This window comes from Rousettus aegyptiacus, unplaced genomic scaffold (assembly GCF_014176215.1).
Source record: "Rousettus aegyptiacus isolate mRouAeg1 unplaced genomic scaffold, mRouAeg1.p scaffold_m13_p_15, whole genome shotgun sequence".
Taxonomy (NCBI): Eukaryota; Metazoa; Chordata; class Mammalia; order Chiroptera; family Pteropodidae; genus Rousettus; species Rousettus aegyptiacus.
In genome coordinates, this window is record NW_023416290.1 from 8,514,731 (window position 1) to 8,537,726 (window position 22,996).

Consider the following 22,996-nt stretch of genomic DNA (forward strand, 5'->3'; position numbering starts at 1 on the left):
CTGAGCTGCCGTCGTCCGTTGGCTGCCCCGTGTGCTGCTGGTCTCCCCAACGGCATCTGGAAGTGTCTTGCAGCTAAAAAATTCATGAGTATTATTGGCTTTCAGTCAGAAAATGGAATATGTCTTCTAGCCACTATCTCATATGCCACTCCGAGGACATTATACAAAAGTAAATCCAAGAGCGGCACATACTGAAAGGAAAGGAATTTCTAGTTTACACATGTGTTTATACACCATTATTTTCTGTTCCGGGGAGTAAGAAACAGCCTCAGAGAAGGTAGGTGCTGATGCCATGTTACTCAGAGAAGAGCAGCCGTAGGTGTAGGATGGTATTTTCTTTACTGCCCTGTCCAGCTGTAAACTGTTAGTGCGTCGTTATTGAAAAAGCATATTTCCATAATAGTAGTTTGTGTTTAGCTTATTGCAGTTCATTTTTAAAAAGTTAAGAATATAGTAAGTTGCTCAAAAGTTGTGAAGTTAAACTGAGAATTTGTTTCCAAGTAGGATGCCTTTTATTCTGAATTTATATGAAGTGAGTCTCCTAAAACTTTGCCTCTTAGCTACTGTCACTGTATGAATTAATGTGCAGTTTGGGGAGCCGAAATCTGTAAATACACGCTGTGATACCTGAAGTAAGTTAAGGTTTTATTGTTTGAAAAGCAAGGAGCAATGTAGCGTTATGTAAAGATGAAGTTAGAAGTGTCCTTATGACCTAAAGAAAGTAATAATACTTTGGGGGAAATAATACTCCGTTTTATTAGCTAAAATTTTTGAAATATTGGATGGCATCTTCTGTCACTGTGTTAAATGCATCACTTGTTTTGCCAGTGGAAAGAAAAAGTTTCATGTTTCTGTGCTCTTTCCTTCATTGAGTAAATCTACATAGGTCTACTTATGTTGTATTTACATGTGTGATGCTTCTTGGTTTGCTAGCTTGTGTGAATCAACAATACATCCTTGCACAACCTGCTTATTTATTGCCGAGAGCATTTAGCTTTTGCCAGAAGTTGGGGTTGTGCCAAAATAAGGTTTGCTTTGGGTAATTTTGTCCACTTGACACTGTTCGAAAAGGGGTAGTTCCCTTCCTTTGTCAATTTGATATCCGGCCTGCTGTTTCATATTGCTGACTTTCAAGGTTGGCCCGCTCTTTTTTCTTTCTCAGGCATTTACATCCTAAAGCACATTTTGTATATTTAAACATTAGATACTGTGTTTTCTTACACTTATCAGTGTGGGCCCAGGAATTTTGCTTTTGTAACATAAAGGGATCTCTTCTGCAACACAGTATACTTTGAGGGAGAAACTGTTTCAAGTTTAGAATGAGCAAATGTTTTCACTTGTGATAAAGAAATAGTGAATGCGTAGGCCTTCGGACGTTGAGGTGACTTCTGAGAGATGGAGGGCTCAAAAGAGTATCCTTTCGTAATGGATTTAATAGAATAGAAATGGAAAAGAGTCTAAATGAAGATTTATGTGTACTTTCAACATTTCTTGAGTATTTCTTAGTCTTACAAAGTTCGTGAAGACTCAGACTACAGATGACACCACAGTGTCATGTCCTGTCCCTTGAGGAGAGTGCAGAAGAACCTGGAGGGCCTTTAAAAAGCTGTAGGAGCCTTTCTGGTCTCTGTCAAGAACTAGATGCTTTATCGGGCGGTCCCTCCGCTGGGCGGTGTTGATAAGAGAAATTGCTTCAACAACTCTTTGTATGTCATTTCATAATAAATTTCATCTCACAGTAAGGAATTTCAGAGAACGCTTGACTTTGTAAAAATATTTCTTGGAACTAGCAATAGAGAGCTGATGTTTGACTGCTTATTATGTTTGCATTTCAGCAACAGTATTATCCTTATTTATTCTTTAACTAAATTTGTTCAGTGTTTGGTAAATCTGACAGTTTTATAGGCCTTGTTTGGAAGATGGCCAGTACTGATAAAAGATAAAATGCACATTATCGTTTACATGAATTTTCGATGGTTAACTAGCTTTAATGGTATGAGGCTATACTGTGAGCAGCAGCTTTGTTACCTTATAAGTTACATTGATGAATTTCATGCAAGAAGAATACATTTTTAAGTTGTGTTGAGGTTTAACATTTCATTTGCTTCCTGTCATTATGCTAAGGGAGTTAACTGGCATTGTTCACCCCTCCCAGCATATTGTTACTTAAAAAAAGACAAACAACTTGCTCTTCTTTGTGCTGTAACTCTGGTTTGTACAAGTTGGTATCAGAGAATGTGAGGGAGAGTGTCCTGTCCCAGGGGAAGCAGGGTCATTGTTCTGTTGTAGATTACAAGGATGGACAAACTGAAACTGATTTTCTAGTCTTGTCCTTTCACACACACACCCCCGCCCCCCAACATCTGGTAGAAACCGTTCCCGATGACTATAATTACCATCAGTTACGACCCAAGAGTTTACTTGTGTCTTTTTCAGTTTTTCTGATTTACACTGTACGGTTTCAGAATCAAGAGTGAAACGCTCAAGAATTTTAATTTCATGTAAATGATGAAAACACGCAGAAATTTTAAGAAACTACTAGTTTAGGCCTTCCTACAAAATGAAATTCTAAACCTTCAGCGCTACCCTTCAGTATTTTTATATCCTACCTTTTCATTGGAAGTTAATATTTCACTTTGATCTGTGGAACTGCATTAAAACTCATCTGTCCACACAGTTCATTTTAGATGACTCTTCTGTGTACTGTGTGCATGTCCACTGGAAGGCATAGATCTGTCTGTCTCTGGTTTTATCTTTGTCACTGAGTGGGGAAAGAACGAAGTCTCGTAGGGCCCAACCGCACATTCCGCTGTGAAGCAGGAGCACTTGCTGCCAGCCGCGCACACCCAGGGCGTGAGGGGGCCAGCCAGCGCTGAGACCGGGGCACCCCGCTCCTCGCCTGCGGCGCGTCATCGATGAGGGTCGCGGTTACCTGTCCGGTTCATCCGTTGAGCAGAGCATCAGGTCGCATGTCTGCTTCGGGATTGCATCTCCTGCCAGCCCTGTGGCAGGCAGGAGGGGTACAGGAGCCGGCGCCGCCTGTCACCACCCCCCGCACCCCTGCTCGCCCTGCTCCCACCCGACATCCACTCCCTTCCCTTTTTATTTTGCTTGAGAGTCTTTTTTTTGGTTGATGAGCAGTGATTCAGAAGGGGCATCCCCAGGCTGATGGCAGAGGTTGGCGGGGGATGTCTGTCTGTCCTTGGCTCGGCCCGTTACCACAGACTGCCCTGCCTCCCCCCCCACACCACCCCCACACACACACACATTTTTCCTTTGCTGGTTTAAAGGTTGGCTGGCAACACGTATCGGGTATACACAGTCTAAGAAGATTGCTCAGAAAGGGGACATGTGGCAAACAGAAAGATAAGGAAGCGCGTTCATGAAACCGAAAATTTCAGACTCTGAGGAAATATGTTTAAGGTATCATCACCTACGTATAAAAGAGAAAACTTGGCACTTCAAAAGGAAATTAACGATGTCTTAAAGCTACAAATACAGTGGTTTGTGAGCCAGCCTTGAGTAGATTCTAGTAAAATATAAACAGTCTGTTCAAATGGTTTTCCTCTACTTAGACCAGAAGATGCTAGCTCCTTGTTTCACGCCTTTATCTCCTGCTAGGCCCTTTGTTGAAAGAGAGCGGCGCTGTCCCTTCATACAGAGTTACAATATCGGTATCTGTATTTTGGAGAATTGGAAGGTAGATGACGCTGATGCTAACGTTAAATCCCAAATAGAGTATGTACGACTTTAAGTAAAACAATCGCTTATTTTGTCTGTTGAAAAGTTCTCTGGTTTTTCTGATAGTACTATACTTTTTAATACAGATAGATGGCAACACTTTTGGGGGGGGGAGGGATAGCCATTTTTATCAAGTAAACATTACATATACCTGCCGTATATTTTCATGATAAATCTTTAAATTTTTATGATTTATAGAAAGCAGCTTCCAGGTTAAAAATTCCCTGGAATTTTTTTTGTTGAAAACTCTCTTAGATCGGGCGAGTAATGTTTTTTCTAACACACTCATGACCAAAACCATGAGAATTGTGGTTCCAGGAGAAATGCCGAAAACGGGTGTTGGTCAGGTGTCGTCTGGGAAGGGTTCTGGGGTCCGGTTTTTGCTTCGCTCTGTCCTCTTGTGCCTCCTGCGATGCGCCGGCTCCCCGCCCCCCATCATCATGCCTCCCCAAGGCCCAGCCGCCGTCCCAGCGAGAGGTTCTTTTCTGGATGTCACAGCTCAGAGGGCACAGCGGCTGTACTGTACCTCCACCTACTTTTACCTGTCGGAACTTTTCCTCGCCACAAATTTATCTCCCTCTCACTCTGTTTTCTTCTTGAGAGTGACATTTCTCCCCATAGCGCTGAGCCCAGCCTCTGCATGAATGAATGGTGTTTAGAAGGGGGGAGGGGTCAGGCACAGAAGCCCATGCGGCCTGCATCTTGCTGCCCTCCCCCATCTGACCTGTACTGTGAGATAATGACAGGGAGGCCCGCTTATTTGGTGAGAGACCCTCTGCTGTACCGTTTCAGTTGAGAGCAGGAGTGTGTGTGCCTGGTTATAAACCCTTTTCTGCCGTTTGCCAGTCTGCTCCCCAGCCCTTTGCTGGAGATGCTAATGATTACCCCCATTTTACAAAAGAGGGAATTAAGGCGCGAGAGGCAACTTCCTAGGGTCCCACAGACGAGCCAGGTGCTGGGTCTTGGACGTGGACACTGGCTATTAGCTTCTCCGCTCTGTTACCTCTCATAGGCTGGTTTCGATGATTCAGTTATACTGTACATTTCTTAGTACATAGTAAATGCTAAACGAATAGTAACTAAATACAGATCATGCTTATTATCAGCCCAAAATTGTGACGATGGCACAGACCTTGGGACTTAAGTTACATCGCTCCCACCAGCCGGAAGCTCAGGCTTTGGCTCTCAGATTGGTCCCCTCCTTTGTGACCTCTCGAATAGAAAGCGCAATTGATGCAAACTCTCCACTGCTACAGTGTTTCTTCATCCTACTTACACGTGACTCCTCAAAAGCATTTACCTCCTCTGTCCCCTTGGATCAGACAGTCGAGGCCAGAAGGAGTAATTGTGGTGAGACGGGGCGTCCCGGATGACAGCGAGGGGAGCGGCTGGGCCACAGGACGGGCGTGTGAGTGATGCACGCTGGTCAGCCTCGCTGGCCTTTCTTAGCCCACCTTCCTCTCCGTCCTTGCTCTGGACGAACCTGTTGCTCTGTGCTCTCTCCTCACGTCCACGACCTTCTGCTGATTTGCCCTTCTCTCTGATTTTTCCAATCTGGAAAGGAAGGAAAGCCGCTACGGAAAGTAAAGGCAGGTGAAGGTGATTTGAGAAGCGGGTGGGGGGTGTAAAGGGAAGGGAGCAATAGCATAGAGTTGGAACTCTAGGAAAGACTTCTAGATGCTGACTGAAACTTTTTTGGCTCCCCCCCACCTTTGTTTTTTGTTTGTTTTTTGCTAGGCAATTATTTAGCACCTTGAGTGACCACTGTCTTCCATTTCTACAAAGTCTTTGTTAGTCCTTTTGCTTAGTTCCTTTAGAACTCAGTGTCTATTTGATTCTGCTAATGACAAATGACATGAACATACTGATCCTCTTATTGTTATATGTCCTTTTATATTCTTACCAAAAGGAATTCAGCAGGCAGGAGCCAGCAATTGCCCTTTTCCGGTTGGGTCAATAATGTTGCCTGGTTTTTTGAGTGCATCTTAAGGCCTTGGGTGTTAGCTGGCAACCAGGGAGGCAGGATGTGTGAGAGGACACCCCGCTGGGAGGGGGGACACCCCGCTGGGAGGGGAGCCGCCCCGGACACCAGCACTGAGGGCGGGGCAGCGGGGCGGCGACTGCAGGGTGGCCGGGAGACACCGCACGGGGGCGGGAACGTAATGCTTAGGGAGGCCTCGTGCGGGGCTCGGAGACGGGCGGCAGACCGACCTGGAACCGCGCAGCCGAGTGGCGTGGCACTCACTGCCTCTTCCAGAGGCCGGCTGTCATGGGCGCGTTATTGCAGCACCGGCCGCACATTGGCCAGCCCAAAACAGAGACTGGGCGGGGCCCTTTACAACACCTGTGGTTTCCACATGGCGCAAGATCGCTCCTGAAACTGGAGGCTGGGCTCACAAACGCAGAAACCCAGAAACCGGGGCTCGCAGGCTGCGGCTCACGTGGCGATGAAAGCTATGGGCCCGGTGAGGTAGGCTCGTTAGGTTTTAAAATGTTAATCTTTACATTTGCTTAACCTTTTAGCAAGGTTAAAAAAAAAAAAAAGCCTTTTCATTAGAAGCTATGCATTCACGTCAATCAAAGCAATGTGTTAATAACTGTTGTGAAATTTCTGCTTTAAGTCAAAGTTTTTTCATTGCTAAGTTAATCAGACACTTTATCATCAGCTCTTTTACTTTTTTTTTTTTTCTCCTGTTTTAGTTGCTGATATGTGTTCAAGATGAGTGGGATGGGAGAAAATACCTCTGACCCATCCAGGGCAGAGACAAGAAAGCGCAAGGAATGTCCTGACCAGCTTGGACCCAGGTTAGAATCTCACGGAGAAACAGAATGAGTGGGGCCCGGGGGTGCCCCACGCGCTTCTGTGGTATTGTGGCATTGCCTTTGCACCTGATTTAATGCCGGGGTTGGTTTTTCTCCTTAACCGTTAAACCTTTGAATATGTATTATTTAGCTTACATTTTGGAGATGCTAATCAGTTACAGATCTTATTTTTCTTTCTAAGAAGAAGAAAGCTGCATTTTTCTGATTCCATGTGCACTTGACTCTTAAAACCAGTTTGTTCTGTAATCTTGAGTTTTTCACATCTTCTTTTCTGTTAGATCACAGAACGTCGTAAAGACAAGAAGATCCCATAGTAAAAAGATCTGGTGTCAAATTTATACTAGGTTTTGTTGTGATTTATTTTCTAATGAGCAAGACATGAAATGTTAAATCCACTTGCCTTTCAGTTAGTGACAAAGTTTGTCTCTTCGGTGAATAAAACAAATAATTTTAAAGCAAGTTATATGTCATATTATGAGTGGAAGTATGAATTTCTATAACCTCCATGCAGCATAATTTAGTAGTGTCTTTTAAAATAAATGCATATCCTCTTTGAACCAGGAGTTCCACTTCTAGAAATTTTCCAACACTATATATTGGACACGTGCAAAATGACATAAGTATGAGGTTACTTATTACATCAGTGTTCATAATTGCAAAAGATTAGGAAAAACCTAAGTGTTCGTAGGGGACTGTTTAAACAGCTCTTTAAGCGATTCAAACATTCATAACCTGGAACACAATACTAGTTATTATGAAAAAGAGTGAGGACCCTCTTTATGGATTGGCATGAAAAAAAAAATCTCTTAATTGTGACAGAGAAAAGGCAAGGTTTAGATAGTATTGATGGAGTACTACTGTTTATATAAAGAAAACAAGAATCTATTTTGTATTGTTTTAGAATAATTAAAAAACACTTAAGAGCTGTTACCCATATTGGGGGATGAGAACTAAGCAAATAGGGAACAGAGGCAGAAGAAAAAGATCATGCCCGATGAATTAAACCATATACAAATGATTTTAAAATTTAAATAAAAACAGCAACTTCTATCAAATGGCCAGTAAAATGATGAGCCGGGAACAGCAGGGAAGAGGACTAGGGAAAGTCATTAAGAGAGGAAGAGAAAGAAAAAGCAAAAAAGCCAGCATTTTATATTCCCTTTTCCCCTTTCAGTTGCCAAGCAAAATAAGCCTGTTGGGTCACCCCTGTCCACACCCCGGCTCCTGTGCCCTGCCTCGTTTCTCAAGTACTTCCTGGCAGAGCACGGCCACCGTCTGTCCAACGCCCTCTGCGCTCATGCCCGGAGGGCGGTGGGGGGGGGTGTCCTCCTGGTGGGCGGGGCTGCTCCTCCTGGTGGGCGGGGCTGCTCCCCGGCCTGGTGGCCTGGCGCTGGGACCCTGCGGCGCCGGCGCGACTCCACGCCCTCTCCCGTGACGCACTCCCCCTTCACCCCGCGTGTCGTTCCTTTACCCCTTTGCTGGGGAGGCCAGGGGTAGGAGTCAGTGATGGAGGGAGGTGGAAGCGGGTCGAGGGCTCCAGAGGGAAACTTGGCTGTTCCACGCATTCCAGCCACTCCCTCCCTTTCTCTCTGTAGTTAATAAACTAGAAGCTAGGATAAAAACGACACTTAGAAAAAACCAAATTCTGGTCCTTACTCTACAGTAACTGGGTGATCTTGGACAAATCACGTAACCAACCACTGTAAAAGGAAGAGATTGTATTCTACTTTAGGTTTATTAGTTGTGAAAATAATGCTGGTGTTTAGAGGCGAATATATGGAAGTCTATTACAAATCACGCAATACCAATTTGTTAAAAATAGAGAAAGCCGCTACATTAAACAGCTCGCTTTTCTCACTTGTTGTGTTGCTTGAATGTCCTTTAGTGCACCCTCTGCTGAGCTCGGGGCAGAGTCGGTGTGCCGTTGTCATCGAAGGGAGGTCTTGACTCTGCTGTTTTATCAGACTCAAATGAGAAGATCTTGCCAATTTTTATTTTTCCCTTCCTTCCATTAACTTTTTAAAACTGTAGTTGAACTTGGACCATTTATTTCTATTTTGCATGTCATTCAGCCTGGGCAGTTAATACCCTGGGTCAGTTTCGCTTTTGTTTCTAGCTATACTATGGTAATTACATTATCGAAAAAGGCTGTTTGGTTGGATTAACATCCTAAAGAGGTTTGTGAACTTATAGAGATCTGTTTTGATTTTATGCTTTACCAGAAACTATTGAAATTTATTCCTATTATAACTAGTTTAACTTCCCTTTCTTTTACTACTCTTAAATAAACTCAAAAATTTTTATAAACATAACCTCCCTTACTTTTCTAAAAGATGACTTTATTCATTCAACAGTAAATTTGATGCCCACTTGTGCCGAACATTGTATTAAGCTCTGAAGTGAGCAAATTGTCCTGGTCTTTGTCATTGTGAAGCAACGTCTCCAGTGGGAGACATTGAACAAGTGATCACACAAATAAATGTGTAATTGTGAACTGGGGTAAGTTTGATTTCAAAACACATACAGCATTTAAGGCAGATTCAGGTTTTTTTCCGCCAGAGTACTTCCATATTTACTTCCACGTAAGTGACTTCTGTTTGCCATCTTTGTATAAGAAATTAACATGCTTATCTTTTTCTTAATAGCTGTTTTTCAAATTGATAATAAAAACGTGTTTCTTCTTTTTAGCCCCAAGAGGAGCACTGAGAAACGCAATCGTGAACAGGAAAATAAATATATTGAAGAACTTGCAGAGCTGATATTTGCAAATTTTAACGACATAGACAACTTTAACTTCAAACCTGACAAATGTGCAATCTTAAAAGAAACTGTGAAGCAAATTCGTCAGATCAAAGAGCAAGGTAAGAGGACCGAATTAATATTTTGGAGAGTTTAGTTGGTTTCTGTTTTTCCATGTGTGAGACGTCCCTTCAGAGTCCCTTTAATCCATTTCTTATGTTTAAATTATTGATGAGGAAATGATGTCACAGTGCAAGACGAATGCAAGTATTGCTTGCAGTGGTTTAAAAATAGGCTTTATATAAAATTCAGCAATTCCCTAAAGACGGGAGGCAGAGGCCCGGCAGGGTGATGTAACTGCTCATCTAGTAAAACGCAGTGAGGCGCCCACTGCTTCTCCTCCCCATCTTGGAATTTTTGTAGCTTGCACAGCAAGCAACTGTCGTAATTTACAAGTGAGGAGCCAACTGAAGATGGAAACCAGGAGTAAAGAAGTGAGCCGCCCCCTGTTTCAGCTAGTCAGCATATTTGATTGAGTCTGAGCTTCCACTGGCCATGCCACTAGATTAGAATTTCATATCCTGAATGACAAGAGATTTGAAAGGCTCACACACCTCTAGGCAGAATTCTCATGTGAAGTCGAAACACAGAACATGACAGCTTTCTTCCTGGGGTTTTCTTTTTTTCTGAGATCATTTTCTGTCTCTCCTTTGATATTTTTGCCTACAGAAAAAAAACTTATGAAAAATAATATTTTAAAAAACACATTGGACTTCGTGGTGCCAAAAAAAAAATCTGTATTAGGCAAGTATGAACAGTGCCTTGGCACTCGGGGCCAACATGTGCTCTTGAAGCATTCACATGCTGCTTTCCCTCAGGGCCAGGGAGATTGTTATCTCTTGTCACCTGTTTTTGAATGCATCCTCCTAGAGTTTGTATTTTTTATCAACCTTTTATGTAATATTCAAAGGAGGCAATTTAGAACAATAATGTCTTTGTCTATATAGGTATATGAGCCTGAAACCGCCTGCTCCCGTCTGTTATAAAATCCTAGCTACCTATTCACGTTATCATACCCTTTTATATCTTCACATGTACACTATTAACCTAAGTTTTATCTAAAGCAATTTTACAAATGTAATTCTGTCTTCTAAGAACTTAAAAATGTCCACGTTTCGTACACAACACGGTCTCTACTACTGGAATGTTACGATTACATCATAACATTCAGCATTCAGAGTTTCTGCTCTTAATGCCCGCGTCAGTCTCCCTCCATCTCTTTCCTCTCCGTCTTTCCTTCCTGAGATTCACTAGTGATCAGAAACTCAGCTGATCTCAGTTGTGTATCTTCTTAAGTTTTTGCTATCAGCAAATGGATAAAATAATATTCCTGGAGCTCTTAGGAGGAATAATTGGTTAAAATTTTGCAGTGTTTTGAAATTGCTATGTTTCTAGTTGCTGGTATCTTTGCGGTCTTGTTTCAGGATTCTAAAGATTTTGAGTAATTGAATTTTGTGAACATTGCATGTTAGTACTTTTACACTTTAAAACAGTTACGTATATATGTATATGTACTATTAAGATCTTGCACAAGGTTTTCAAGTTTTGCAAAACCTTGGTAATTCCCCCTTCAAACCATAAAACACGTTAAGATGTGTCACTCTGGGACTCTGCCATACTTTCACTGTGGGTTTAATCACAAGGCTGCATACCTCAACCACCCAAGAAGCAGCAACAATAAACACCCCGTCACGTCTTATTCTTCTAATAGTGTTCGTATTAATTTGAAAAGTAACATGTTTTGAAAAGAGAGACAGGAGTTAGAAAATGGAATGAAAAGTACAAATATACTTTTTAAGTTCTCAACTGGTTCCGTATTTTAAGATTACCGCTTGTTTAATAAATCTTTTTTTTTTTTTTTTTTAAAGACCAAGACTTTAGAATCAGATCAGACAGAGGCTAGGCTTGACTCCTGGTCCTGCCAGTTGCAAGCGATTGGAGCCCAGGCATTGTTTTCTCTCTGGGCCCCAGTTTCCTCATAGAGAATTTAGCAGTGCCGGCATCTAGGCTGCGCAGCTGCGCGAGAAATTAGGAGTTACGTAAACGCACCCAGCAAGCGCCTGCCTCAGAAATGTTTAGTAGGTCATCAGTAAATGTCTTTCCCACATTAAGCGGAACACTGACTTTTTCATCACCTGTGCTGAGATCGTCAGACAGTGAGCTCTTCCTTCATATGGGAAGTGGGGGAGGAAAGATGGGGAAGTGGTTATAAATAGCCTCCCCTACAGATTTTTCCGGTGCCAGAGAACTCTGCGTAGGCTACGCGTCTTGCTCCACGGACAGCCGGTCAGGTTCAAGAGCAGCACAGAGGTCTGGATGGGAGCTCTTCTCTCTCAGTCCATGTGCCTGCCCGCCCAGTCCCTTCCCCTGTCACTCAGTATAAATAAAATCTAACCATCATCTTCACAGCATCATCCAAACTTAATTGGTATTACAGTTGCAGGTTTCAGCCCGAATAAAATTGTAATTATTCTAGAAAAGTTAAACTGAATTGCACAAGGTGCCCCACTAGAGCAGACTCAGCCGGGAAGGCAGGGCTCACATCTCGGGAGCCGTCCGGTGTCAGGGCCGGGCCGGTCAGCCAGGCGTGACGGACTCTTTCACTCAAGCCTGCTCGGTCTTTGGCTGCTCCTCAGGTTTCCGTATCCTTTACAAATAAAGGGAGAAAAGGAAGGAGATTTTTAAATGGCCCTAAGGACGGGAGTCTGGAGGGGGAAGTGCCAGCTATTTAGATAAAGCAGCGTTCTCTCGGACACAGCACTTCATGAGACGTTTGGGAGAGGCCCGCTCTCCCAGAGCTTCCCCGCTGCAGTGCGCCTCGGAGAGGCAGAGTGAGTGTCCACGGGGTCCGCGCTGAAACCATCCCACCAGCTTCCTGATGCCGAACTATCACGTTTGGTCCTATTTGATTCTGATAGATGCCTAAAACTCCTGGCTTCTGAAACTTACAAACAGTGGTGATAAATAGTAAACAACCTTTTTCCTAATCAGGAGGCTAATATTGCTTCTATTCTAGAGTAGTAGTGTGAGAAATACAAATGATTTAATTTTGGATTACTTTATCTAATTTTACACTTTTTAGCCGGAAGCGTAAATAGAAGTACACGGTGATTCCCATGCTCTTAAAAAATAAAATTGACTCAACATTAAAAAAAGTAACCAATTTAAAAAGGTCAGAGAACCTGAATAGACATTTTTCTAAAAAAGATATACAGATGGCCAACTAACACATGAAAAGATGCTCAACGTCATGGATCATCAGAGAAACGCAAATTAAAACCACAGACATCACCTTACACCTGTCGAAATGTTGTCAAAAAAGACAACAAAGAATAACTATTGGTGAGGATGTATAGAAGGGACTCTCGTGCACTGTTGGTGGGTGTGCAAATTAGTGCCGCCACTATGGTAAACCGTATGCAGTAGTCTGTCTCCTCAGACAAATTGAAAATAGAGCTACCACATGAGTCAGCAGTCCCACTTTACCCGAAGAAAGAGAAAACACTCGTCTGAAAATATCTATAGACCCCCGTGTTCATTACAGCAATATTTACAGTAGCCAAAATATGGAAGCAACTTAGGTGTCCATTGATAGATGAATGGATAAAGAGGAGATATATAGATATGATGGAATATTACTCAGCAATAAAAAAAAAAATGAAATCTTGCTGTTAACATGTGACAACATGGTTGGACCTAGAGGGTATTATGTTAAATGAAATAAGTCAGAGAAAGACAACCAACATATGTTTTCACTTATATGTGGAATCTGAAAAACAAAACAGAAACAAACTCAGATACCGAGAACAAACTGATGATTGCCAGAGGGGAGAGGGTTGGGGGGTTGGGCAAAAAAAGTGAAGGGGGGTAAGAAGTACAAACTGCCAGTTAGAAAAATAGTCACAGGAACGTAAAGTACAGCACGGGACAGAGCCAATAAGATTGTGATAACTCTGGTGTCACATGGGTACTGGATTTACCGTGGTGATCACTTCATGGGTATATAAATGCCTGATCATTATGCTGTAGACCTGAAACTAATATAACATGAATATCAACTATAATTTAAAAATAAATTTTAAAAAATAATAAAATTGAAGTATAAAGTTACCGAAACATTTAGGGGAGTTCTAAAAAGTAATGCATTTCTGCTGCCTTGTTTAAATTAATTTGTCCTCTGTTACCCCAACATACATATACTTTTCATTGTTTTTTCTAAAATAATACTTTAAAATTAATTTTATTATTTGGAAAACATTTGTCACTTCGTGCAGTATATTTGAATATAGGATGTATATATCAGTTATTAGAGAATTGGTTTCAACCTTTTGTTATTATTTTTCTAAAAGTAGTTTTATGAGTGAATAGTAATAAAAAGGAAAATGTATATTCCCAAATTTGTGTTGATGTAAGCTAGATTTGGGGGGAAATTCCTGTTGGAGCAAGCAACCTAAAAGGTCATTCTGGTTTCTCACTGCGATTAGTCTAATGACATAATTTCGGTTTTAGTGCCAATGTGAGAACGTTGCGATTCTGGATTACTTCGTGTATGTGATTTTCCCCTAGTACGATGGCTAGCCTCAAAAAATGAAGAAGCATTTTAAGAGCAAGTGAGAGGCAGTGGTTACTGGAGTTAATGTGTATGAACCAATGAGAGCAATTGTTAAATTTCAAGAATTTTACAAGCTAATTAATAAACACAGCCATTATTTAAAATTATGTAGATTTACAATTAAGTCCTATAAAAACCAAAGGTAAGGAAGACTAAAACTCACCATTTTCTTATTATTCTACTGTACTTTACCATTATTTGTGCTCAAGAGGCTCTTCGTGTCATATCTATGTGATAAAAATACTGCGTCGTGGTGGCCACCGCACGACTTTCCCTAAGTCACTGTTCAGTTCAGTGACGTTACATCGGAATCATCCAAGGCTAGAGAACTCACAGCACTGGATTCTGGAAATCAGTAAATGCTACAATTCAGGGCTCGGTTTACTGTTCCATTGGCTGTCATTACGGACTTACAAAAGCAATGGAGAAAATATGAATAATTAACATCTAACATTTTAACATGAAGTAAGCGTTCACACACAAAAAAAGCATATCCAGTGCAGCAGAAAGTCACTCACAGAGGGACATTTGAATTTCTTTATATACCTTCACTATCTATTTTTATTTCACTTCTGTCTTATTCATTAACTTACATGAACATTTCAACCAGCGTTCATGTTGGCAATATACTCTTTTGTCAGTCGTACTCATAGTTGGCTATAGGCAATAATCAACAGAAGCATTTTATGAGAATCAATAGGCTATATGGAATTTTCAGTAAAGAGTATTATATGTTTTATTATCATTCACAAATTACATGCTGCATACACATCCTTTATACTAGTAAAATTTGTAGTAGACATCGTGATGCTTACTGTTTCTACCCAGAGCTGATTTTTAAGTGTTTCCCAGTATAGCGCTGGTGGGCCTGGGGTCGGCAGGTTGTATGTAAATGTAGGTGAGTCCAATTTATAAACTAACAGAAGTATTTTTAAAAACCAGGGACATAGTATTGGAAACGCCCTAATTCCATCACTCGAAAGTAAAACATAGATCCTATTAAAATGATGTGTTTCCTTCCTGTTCTTTTTTTCCCATGCTAAATGCATGAAGTTCTTGTGATGGAAATTCAGTTATTCAGAGGTGAAGCCTACACGTGAACTGAGAGCCGTCACCAAGCACAGCAAATACAAGGGCTCTGATATTAGATTCCTTCCAAGGGCAGGGTCTCTGTGGATCAGACTTTTGGGGTGATGCGTCCATGTACTGCTTGAGTTGCATGTGACAAAACCTTAGGGAGATGGCAGAGCCATCGATCTCACAGCAAGGGGGAGGTGACTGAAGTCACAGTCTCTCGGGCGTGCCCTTATAGATACTCACACTGAAGACAGCTTTTGGATTGCTAGAAAGATAAATAATATGATAGTACAAACTCTTGATTATTTATTTGGAGAGTGAATGGAAGACCAATAATGACATATTCTAACTTTTTTTTTTTAACAGTGGTCTCTTATTCACTATATAGTTTGAATTTCAATTGCCAACTTCTTTTTTATCCTTTGTTTGTCTAAAGGTGCTGATGATAGTTAAATGGCCAAAGTCAGCCAACCAGATGTCAAAGTGGGCCAACAGAGTAGACTGTAATAGGCCCATAAAAGCCCCAAACCCAGTTGGCAAGATACCTCGAAGGCATCGGTATGAACTCATTAAGAGCATGAGCTGTATTTTAAAATCGGATAAAACCAGTCCCTCTTCACCTGCTGGCTGACTGTATGCGAATTTTTTAACACCTCTGGGCCTTTACTTCCTAATCTGTTAAAAGAGAGTAATACTATCTAGTCCATAGAGTTCTTGTAAAGAATATGTTCAATGATGTGTATAAAAGGTTTAATCTAGTACACAGACAAACTCACTAAGCAGTAGTTATTACTCAGGTGGTTTCTGACATCTATAGTTAGAGTCAGCATCCAAATGAATCTAGGTTTTCTTCCTAACGACTCTCTTGATAAGAGAACAAGTAGCTTTGGGGCATTTTCTTTCTCACAATTTTAAGCCTTCTTTTCGGTAGAGAAGTAAATAAATAAGCGATCAAAACTATGCAGTTAGAGGTAGAAATCAGAAATATAGCACTTAGTGTGACTCCGTCCACACCCCTCCCCCAGCTCTCCTGCTCCTGCCGGACCTGGCTGGCTCCTGCTTGTTCCTATTACCTGCAGCATTTTCGAGAATCTTGCTTTGATGAGAACTAAAGAGGGCAAGAATCTTGGGAATTTTTATTTCTTCCTCCTTTATTTAAACTCAGGAATGGATGGGGCCCTACCTCACTCTCAAAGATCTGAAAGCATTACATGTTTATGTGTGTCTGGAAAGAAATCAGACTTTCTTTCCTGTGATTGGCATTCTGTCCTTGATATTGCAATTTTTAATAAAGATGTTTTTCTACTGATCTGCATATAATTTACTTTCATATTCTTATGTGGATCAGTGGCTCATTATTAATGAAATCCTTACTCTTAGTATTATTTTTTTTCTTAAGGATGTGGAAGGGTTTTTGTGTTTAACAGCTTTCAGATGAAGAGGTTTTAAATAACTTACTGTATGCTAATGCTTTATGAGTTTAACAATGTATGTCATGAGCTCTAATTTCAAGACTTATACTGGCTTCCCCGTTCTGAAAAGTAGGCATCCCTTGTGTTCTTGATCGCCTCGTCCTGTTACGAAAAGAATTTAATCCTGACACCCCACTGTCTTGATTTTATTCAAGAGCAAACGTTCAATCAGTAAGTTTTTCTTGAGTGTATACTACATGCAGGACACGCCGGTATTCACTGAGGGAGAGCCAGCACTGGCTAGCACGCGGCCCTTCCCCTGGGCGCTTTCACTTCCGGGGGGGAAATGAGCTCGTCAACAGCCAGCTGTGGAGCTGGAAGGGACCGTGGACGTAGGTATGATGGATGGTCAGAGGTGCTGGCGCAGGCCTCGAGGAGGACAGTGCGTTTGAACTGGGCCTTGCTGTAAGTAAGAGTTTAATAGTTGAAAGAGTAGGGATGGGGGCGGGGTGGTCAGCGCGGAGAGAGGCAGCCTGAGCAAAGGTTGGATTCAGGGCTGAAAACGGCAGGTTAGAGCCAGATGGGACAAGTAGGCCCAGTGCTGTAGCAACGGTGGGGTTTAGCAAAGTGACGTCAAATGAGAGGCTCCTGGCCGTCTTCAGCAGAGTTGGCTTGAATTCACCCACCACCGTCTCTGGGCTGCAGAGATGGCCTGTCCTGGGAATGGGGCTCACACAGAGTAATTGTAACAAGAAATAATGCAAAGATGGAAATAGAGCACAAACACCACTACACAGTTGACTTTTTTTTTTTTTGTATTGTCATTTTCTTTGGTTTAGGCTTAAAATATAGTTTTTTAGTTTTTGTTTGTATGTTTGCTTGCTTTTTTTGTACGGTCGGTTTTGTTTTCTGTTTCTTTTTTTAAATGAATAACAACAAGCTTATTTTCCCAACCTGTTGTACTGGTAAAACGAGGAAGAGGGAAATACCACTGTTCTCCTGTACTTTAAGTTAGGTTAACTTTCAGACCGAGATGGATTACATATACAGTGATAAATTATTATACATGCAACTATTTTCATTGGCCCTTCCTTCCAAGACGTTTGTTTGTTTGTTTGTTTGTTTCATAAGAGTTTTTTCCTTAATCTCTGGGGAAAAGCTCCTAACAAATTTACCTTCTCAGCAATGTTTAAGTCTACATTGTTGCGTTGTTAATATTGTGGGCACCGACGTACCACACACCGCTAAAACTTCCCCGTCTTTCATAATCAATACTTCATTTCCATTGGACGACTCACTGTCGTCCTCCCCCAGCCTCAGGCAGTCACCTACTTTCTGTTTCCGTGACTTTATTTTAGATACCTCATATAGGAAGCATGCAGGATTTGTTTCTTTGCGATTGGCTTATTTAACTTAGCACAGTGTCTTTGAGTTTCATTTATGTTGTAGCACGTGACAGGATTTTCTTTTTAAAGGCTGAATGACATTCTGTTGTTTGTATACAACACATTTTATCCATTCATCAGTGGACAATTAGGTCATTTCCACACCTCAGCTATTGTGACAAGTGCTGTACGTGGGTATGCAAAAATCTCCTCACGACTTTGTTTTCAGTATTCTTGGGTAAATACCCAGAAGTGGGACCGCTGTATCATACGATAGTTCTAGTTTTAATTTTTCGAAGCAGCTCCCTACTGCATCCATGCCGTTTTACAATCCCACCAACAGTGTGCAAGGGCTTCTGTTTCTCCACATCCTCACCAACACTTATTTTCTGTTTTTTTTGTTTGTTTGTTTTTTATTGTTGATGGTGACCATCCTTACGGGTGTGAGGTGGTATCTCACCGTGGTTTTGATTTGCATTTCCCTGGTGGTTAATGATGTTGAGCATGTTTCTTGAGATATTTTGAAAAGAAGAAGAATCTAGTACCACATGGTAGTCTTGAATGCCTTCTGTCGTCAAGTACATTAATATATATTGCTGAATCGCTTTCGGCCCCAAACGTGGCCCTAAGCTAAGAGTATGGGGAGGAGGTTGTAAGCTGCAGGAAGATCCCTTGAGGCAAATCCGAAGTCAGTAGGAAAATGAGAGAAAACCACAGTGGCCTCGAGACCGCCCTTCGAGACATCTGGCCTCACTTCAGCTGTTTCTCAGTTCCCCTGAAGAACGTTCCTCCCCCGGAGCCTTTTACTCCGTGAGCCTTCTCTACGCCGGTTACAGGGAAGGAAGAAGCACTGCCTCGCGGATCATCCTGGTGATCGGTTTATCCGCACTTTGGGGGTGGGCACGGAAGGGCACTCACGCGCCGTTTTCCAGTTCTTTCCTCCTCTTATCGCTGCGGTGTTCCCTCCGAAGCACTTCAGTTCGTGTCTGCTTAGAAAATGATCACCTTTTCCCAATCACTGAGTCATTTATTACCTCTGGCGATAAGTGTAGGAGCCCATTTTTTTAATCCTCTCATCTTTTTTTTTTTGTCATGTGCCCCCCAATGATTTTAAAGTCGTAATTCCAGGGAAACAATGGGCGCGCTCTTCCTCTCAGCTTTGCTGGTGAGAGACGGGGACCCTTGGCCGCCGTGCTTTGCCGTGAGTGCGAAGTGAGCACAAAGTGGTCGTCTGCAGTTTTGGACCATGTTCTAATTGTCAGTCCAGCTTTTGCTCTAGACGTGGTCTTATCGACATGTCACATCTCAAATCCCGTTTCGTTTTCTAAGAGTGTGACAGCGAAGGATGATTCACAGACTACAAGGATTGCGGTTCTGCTTATACGTAACGATCGAAGACTCTGGATACCAGTGAACTTTGCCCTGAGAACCGATTTTACTGTGACCCGTTTTCATTGTGGTGAAACACACGTGCTGTAAAAGCCGCCACTTTTGAGTGCGCAGGTCCGCGGCGTGAAGCGCCTTCCCATCGTCAGGCAGCTGTCCCCGCTGTCCGTCTGCGGAGCTCGCCCGCCGTTCCAGGCCAGCACTGTCACCTTGTCCCTCGCCCCGCCTCCGCCAGCCTCCGGAACCCGCGGCCCTCCTTCCCGCGTCCACGAGCCCCACCGTTCTCGGGGCCTCAGATGAGCGGCGGCGTAAAGCATTCGCTCCCTGTGCCTGGCTCACTTCACTTAGCATCCTCGCTCGAGTCCATCCATGTCGGAATGTACGTCTGCACCTCCTTTTTTTTTTAAGTGAATAGTATCCTAGTGCACGTGTGTATCATATTTTGTTTATCCAGTCATCCATCGATGGATATTTGGGTCGTTGCCACCTTTTGGCTTTCCGGATAGTGCTGTCAGGAACATTGGGGTACAAGTGTCTACTCATACCCTGCTTTCATGTTGGCAGAGAGATGTATGTATCCAGAAGTGGTAGTGCTAGATCACGTGGTAATTCTGTCTTTAAGTTTTTGAGGAATAATTATACAGTTTTCCACAATGGCTGTAATTTGACTTTTTAAAATTATATTTAAAAATATTTTGATAAACAGGTCGAAAATTGATGATGGCTTAAATTATCCCGTTTTCTTATTTCAAAATTTTCAAATATTTTGTCTCCTAAGTAGACGCCATTTTCCTTGTCCTTTTCTGTTTACCAAGGGGCAGCTGAAAGGCCAGAGGCCTGCGGAGGTTACCGGCGTCGTTACTGCTGTGATAAGATGGCACAGCAAGGTGACAGTGAGCCCTCCCAGCTCTGGTCGTGAGACGTGTTCGGGGTGGGCAGTGGGGAGCTAGCGCGCTATTCAGACGACGCCTGGCGAGCGCCTCCTTTACTGGTCTGGGACCCAGTGGAGCACGGGCGACATGGCGGCTGTCCTCGCGGAGCCTGGAGCTGGCGGGACAGACAGGCGGTGGGCGGGTACGCAGTGCTGGGAAGCACAGCTCCACGACAGGGCCCGGGTGCTCTGTCGAGTGTCCTTTCACAGAAGGGGCTCACTGGCATTTCAGCTAGAAATGGGAGATGAGCCAGGACCCGCCGGGCCCTGATAATATTTAACACACACGGTAACAGTGGTGCATGCACACACTTTACGAACAAATGTGCATGGCTAATGTACATTGTGTGTGTGTGTCTCAAACATGCTGACAGAATGCGCTATCAAAGAAGTTTCCCCTAGAGAGTGCTTGTCGAGCTGGCGTTCAGAGGATGAGATGAGCCCCCCAGCTGGCAGAGGAGTGGTAGGAGACGTCCCCCGCGGCTCGGGACCCAGAAGGATCTGGCGGTGGTTTCCTTCTCACCACACTGTGCATCTTCCTCCCTTTATTGCCAGGTTTCTTGCCAGCGAAGTAAGGAGCTCTCCCTTCGGGCGTCGCATCCATGTGGATCACCGTCCGCGGTGAATCTCTGCCCAGGACCATGCATCCCACATCCTTCATTGCACAGAGAGACTCGGGGGGCCTTCGCTGGCCCCCAGAGTGCACGATGTGGGGTTTGCTCCCCAGCCAGATGCCACCTCTTAGCTGTGAGCACAGGGCGCCCCTTGTCTCGGACGGGACGCGTTTTCTCTGCCTCCCTGAAGCGCGGCGGCCAGTCCCGCTTTCTGGCTCTCTGCGCTCGCTCCCAGCGCCGTCCACCACAGCGCCACCCGCCACCCACCGGAAACCCGGGTCCCGGGGGCATCGCCCGCTCCCGCCCCACTGGCCTGGCCGCCTTCAGCCAGCCCGCTCTGCCTCCCCACCCCTTATTTTTCTCATTTTTATTCTCACCATCCTAATTTAAGTCATCTTTTTTCACCTTAACTCATCTCTGCTTCTTTGCCTTTTATAATCTGTCCCCGTCGCTACCAACATTAATCTCCTGAAAATGTATTAGATGTATCATGGCTGTCCTCAAAACTTTTCATGGAGCATCTCCTGCCGGCAGAATAAAGTAAAAGGCCTTCAAGCGGCGTTCAAGGCCCGCCCCCGTCTGGTCCCAGCATTGCTTTCTGGGTTGTCTGCTCTCGTCTGTCTAGCCATTCTTCTAAGCAGAACCTGAAGCCTTCATTCATGACTTTTTAACATGTAGCTGCAAAGTTTTTGTGCCGTCATTAAATAAGATATATATCTCATATTGGCTTTTGTAATATAATAGTTTAAACTGAAAAAAAAAAAAAAAACCCTTGCTACTACCATGTAAGCTCTTTGGTGGAAGAACCATAGCTTATTCATTTTTATATTCTTTCCTCAACGCCTTGAACATATGAGATACTTTGTGTTTATGTAAATAATGGACAAAAATTAGGGTTTAGATAAAATGTAAAAGCAACAAGAAATACAGTGTTTTCTTAAGATGCTTTAAGAAGGCGTGAATAGAATAATGGAGGGAAAAGGTAGAAGGCATTTAAGGACCGTCATTAACTGCTGTGTGAGATTGAAATAACGCCACCTGAAATAAATTCCAGCGGGGAGGTCTATAAATGCCCGGGGGCCATGCCACAGTCATACTCAGGCATGATGATTTCTCATTAATTCATGCTTATATTCGGGACACATTTTTTACCATAGCTTGGCCTAAGCATACGTATATCCTGCACCCTGATTTGAGAAGTCACCCGAGAGGGAGGCCTGTGGTTGTCCAGCATGGCCTGTGCCTGCATTTAATAAGTAATAAAACTGCATTTGGATGTAAGAAGAAGAAGAAATAACTATAGCAAGTCAGGTGGGTGTAGGTAGATAAGTGGATATAAATATATAAATATAGACAGACATAAGGAAAACTGGGATAACAGAGGAAGTCAGAAATAAAACTTTTTTTGTCTTCCAAGAATATATTGAACTCTACCATCTTGCTAATGTTTAAATAGATAAAGTCCTATATTGAGAATCAGGATTCCTTGTATCCAAGGCTACTATATTTTTTTCTTTAGCAGTATTTAAAAAATGTCACATCAATATACATACTGTTTTCAGCTACCTGCTCACCCCTTCTGGAAGCCTACTCTGTTCTGCGTTCTGTCCCTACATTGCCTCTGATTGTCAGACCTCTTCAGGGTTGATACTGCTGTCTGTTTTGTAGATAAGAAAACTGATAATGCAGAAACATTAGTAAGGTTGCAGCCTTAAAACTAGTAAATAACAAACTAGAATTCGAACCCCAGCCCGGTGGTGATTCTGAAGCCTGTGACCGTCCCGCTGTGTTCCGTGGCCTCCCTCTGAGAGTAGTGGTCGTTTCTTGAACTTTGCCTGTATTTATTACAAGAGAAAATGTTGATCTATCAAGAAATTCTTAAAGCAGCACCCTCAAAACCAGAATGAAGTTTTATAATCATTACTGCTGTAGTATCATTAGGGGTAGTTTTAAGATGGATTATTCACAGAAGAGATTTTGATGGTTTGAGATTAGGTGCGATTTCATTAAATATTTTCAATCTGATGGAGATTGCAGTCAAGGGCTATGTTGCATTATAGGTTGGAAAACTGTTAGAACAGACAGCTGCCTCTAATCCTGGTTCCTGTGTGTTCTGCAAACCTGTGCATTTCTAATTTCTACCCAGGCTTCTTTGATTACTGATGACTATCACCCAATATCGTCTTTTTTATTGTCTTTTTCTGGTTGTCTCAATA

The 22,996-nt window shown here is 42.8% G+C and overlaps 1 protein-coding gene across 11 annotated transcripts in view; it reads left to right on the plus strand.

The window, feature by feature from the left end:
• NCOA2 (nuclear receptor coactivator 2) overlaps positions 1 to 22,996 on the plus strand; it is a 245,448-nt gene that overhangs the window by 151,770 nt on the left and 70,682 nt on the right. For 10 of the 11 annotated variants that reach the window (XM_016152949.2, XM_016152948.2, XM_036232798.1 and 7 more), the window contains 2 exons: positions 6,442 to 6,546; positions 9,253 to 9,425. In XM_016152949.2, the coding sequence (XP_016008435.2) occupies positions 6,461 to 6,546; positions 9,253 to 9,425 (259 nt within the window). In that variant the 5' untranslated portion in view covers positions 6,442 to 6,460. Of the gene's footprint in view, positions 1 to 5,942; positions 6,212 to 6,441; positions 6,547 to 9,252; positions 9,426 to 22,996 lie in introns of those variants that run through there. The other variant, XM_016152953.2, reaches the window with a different exon arrangement.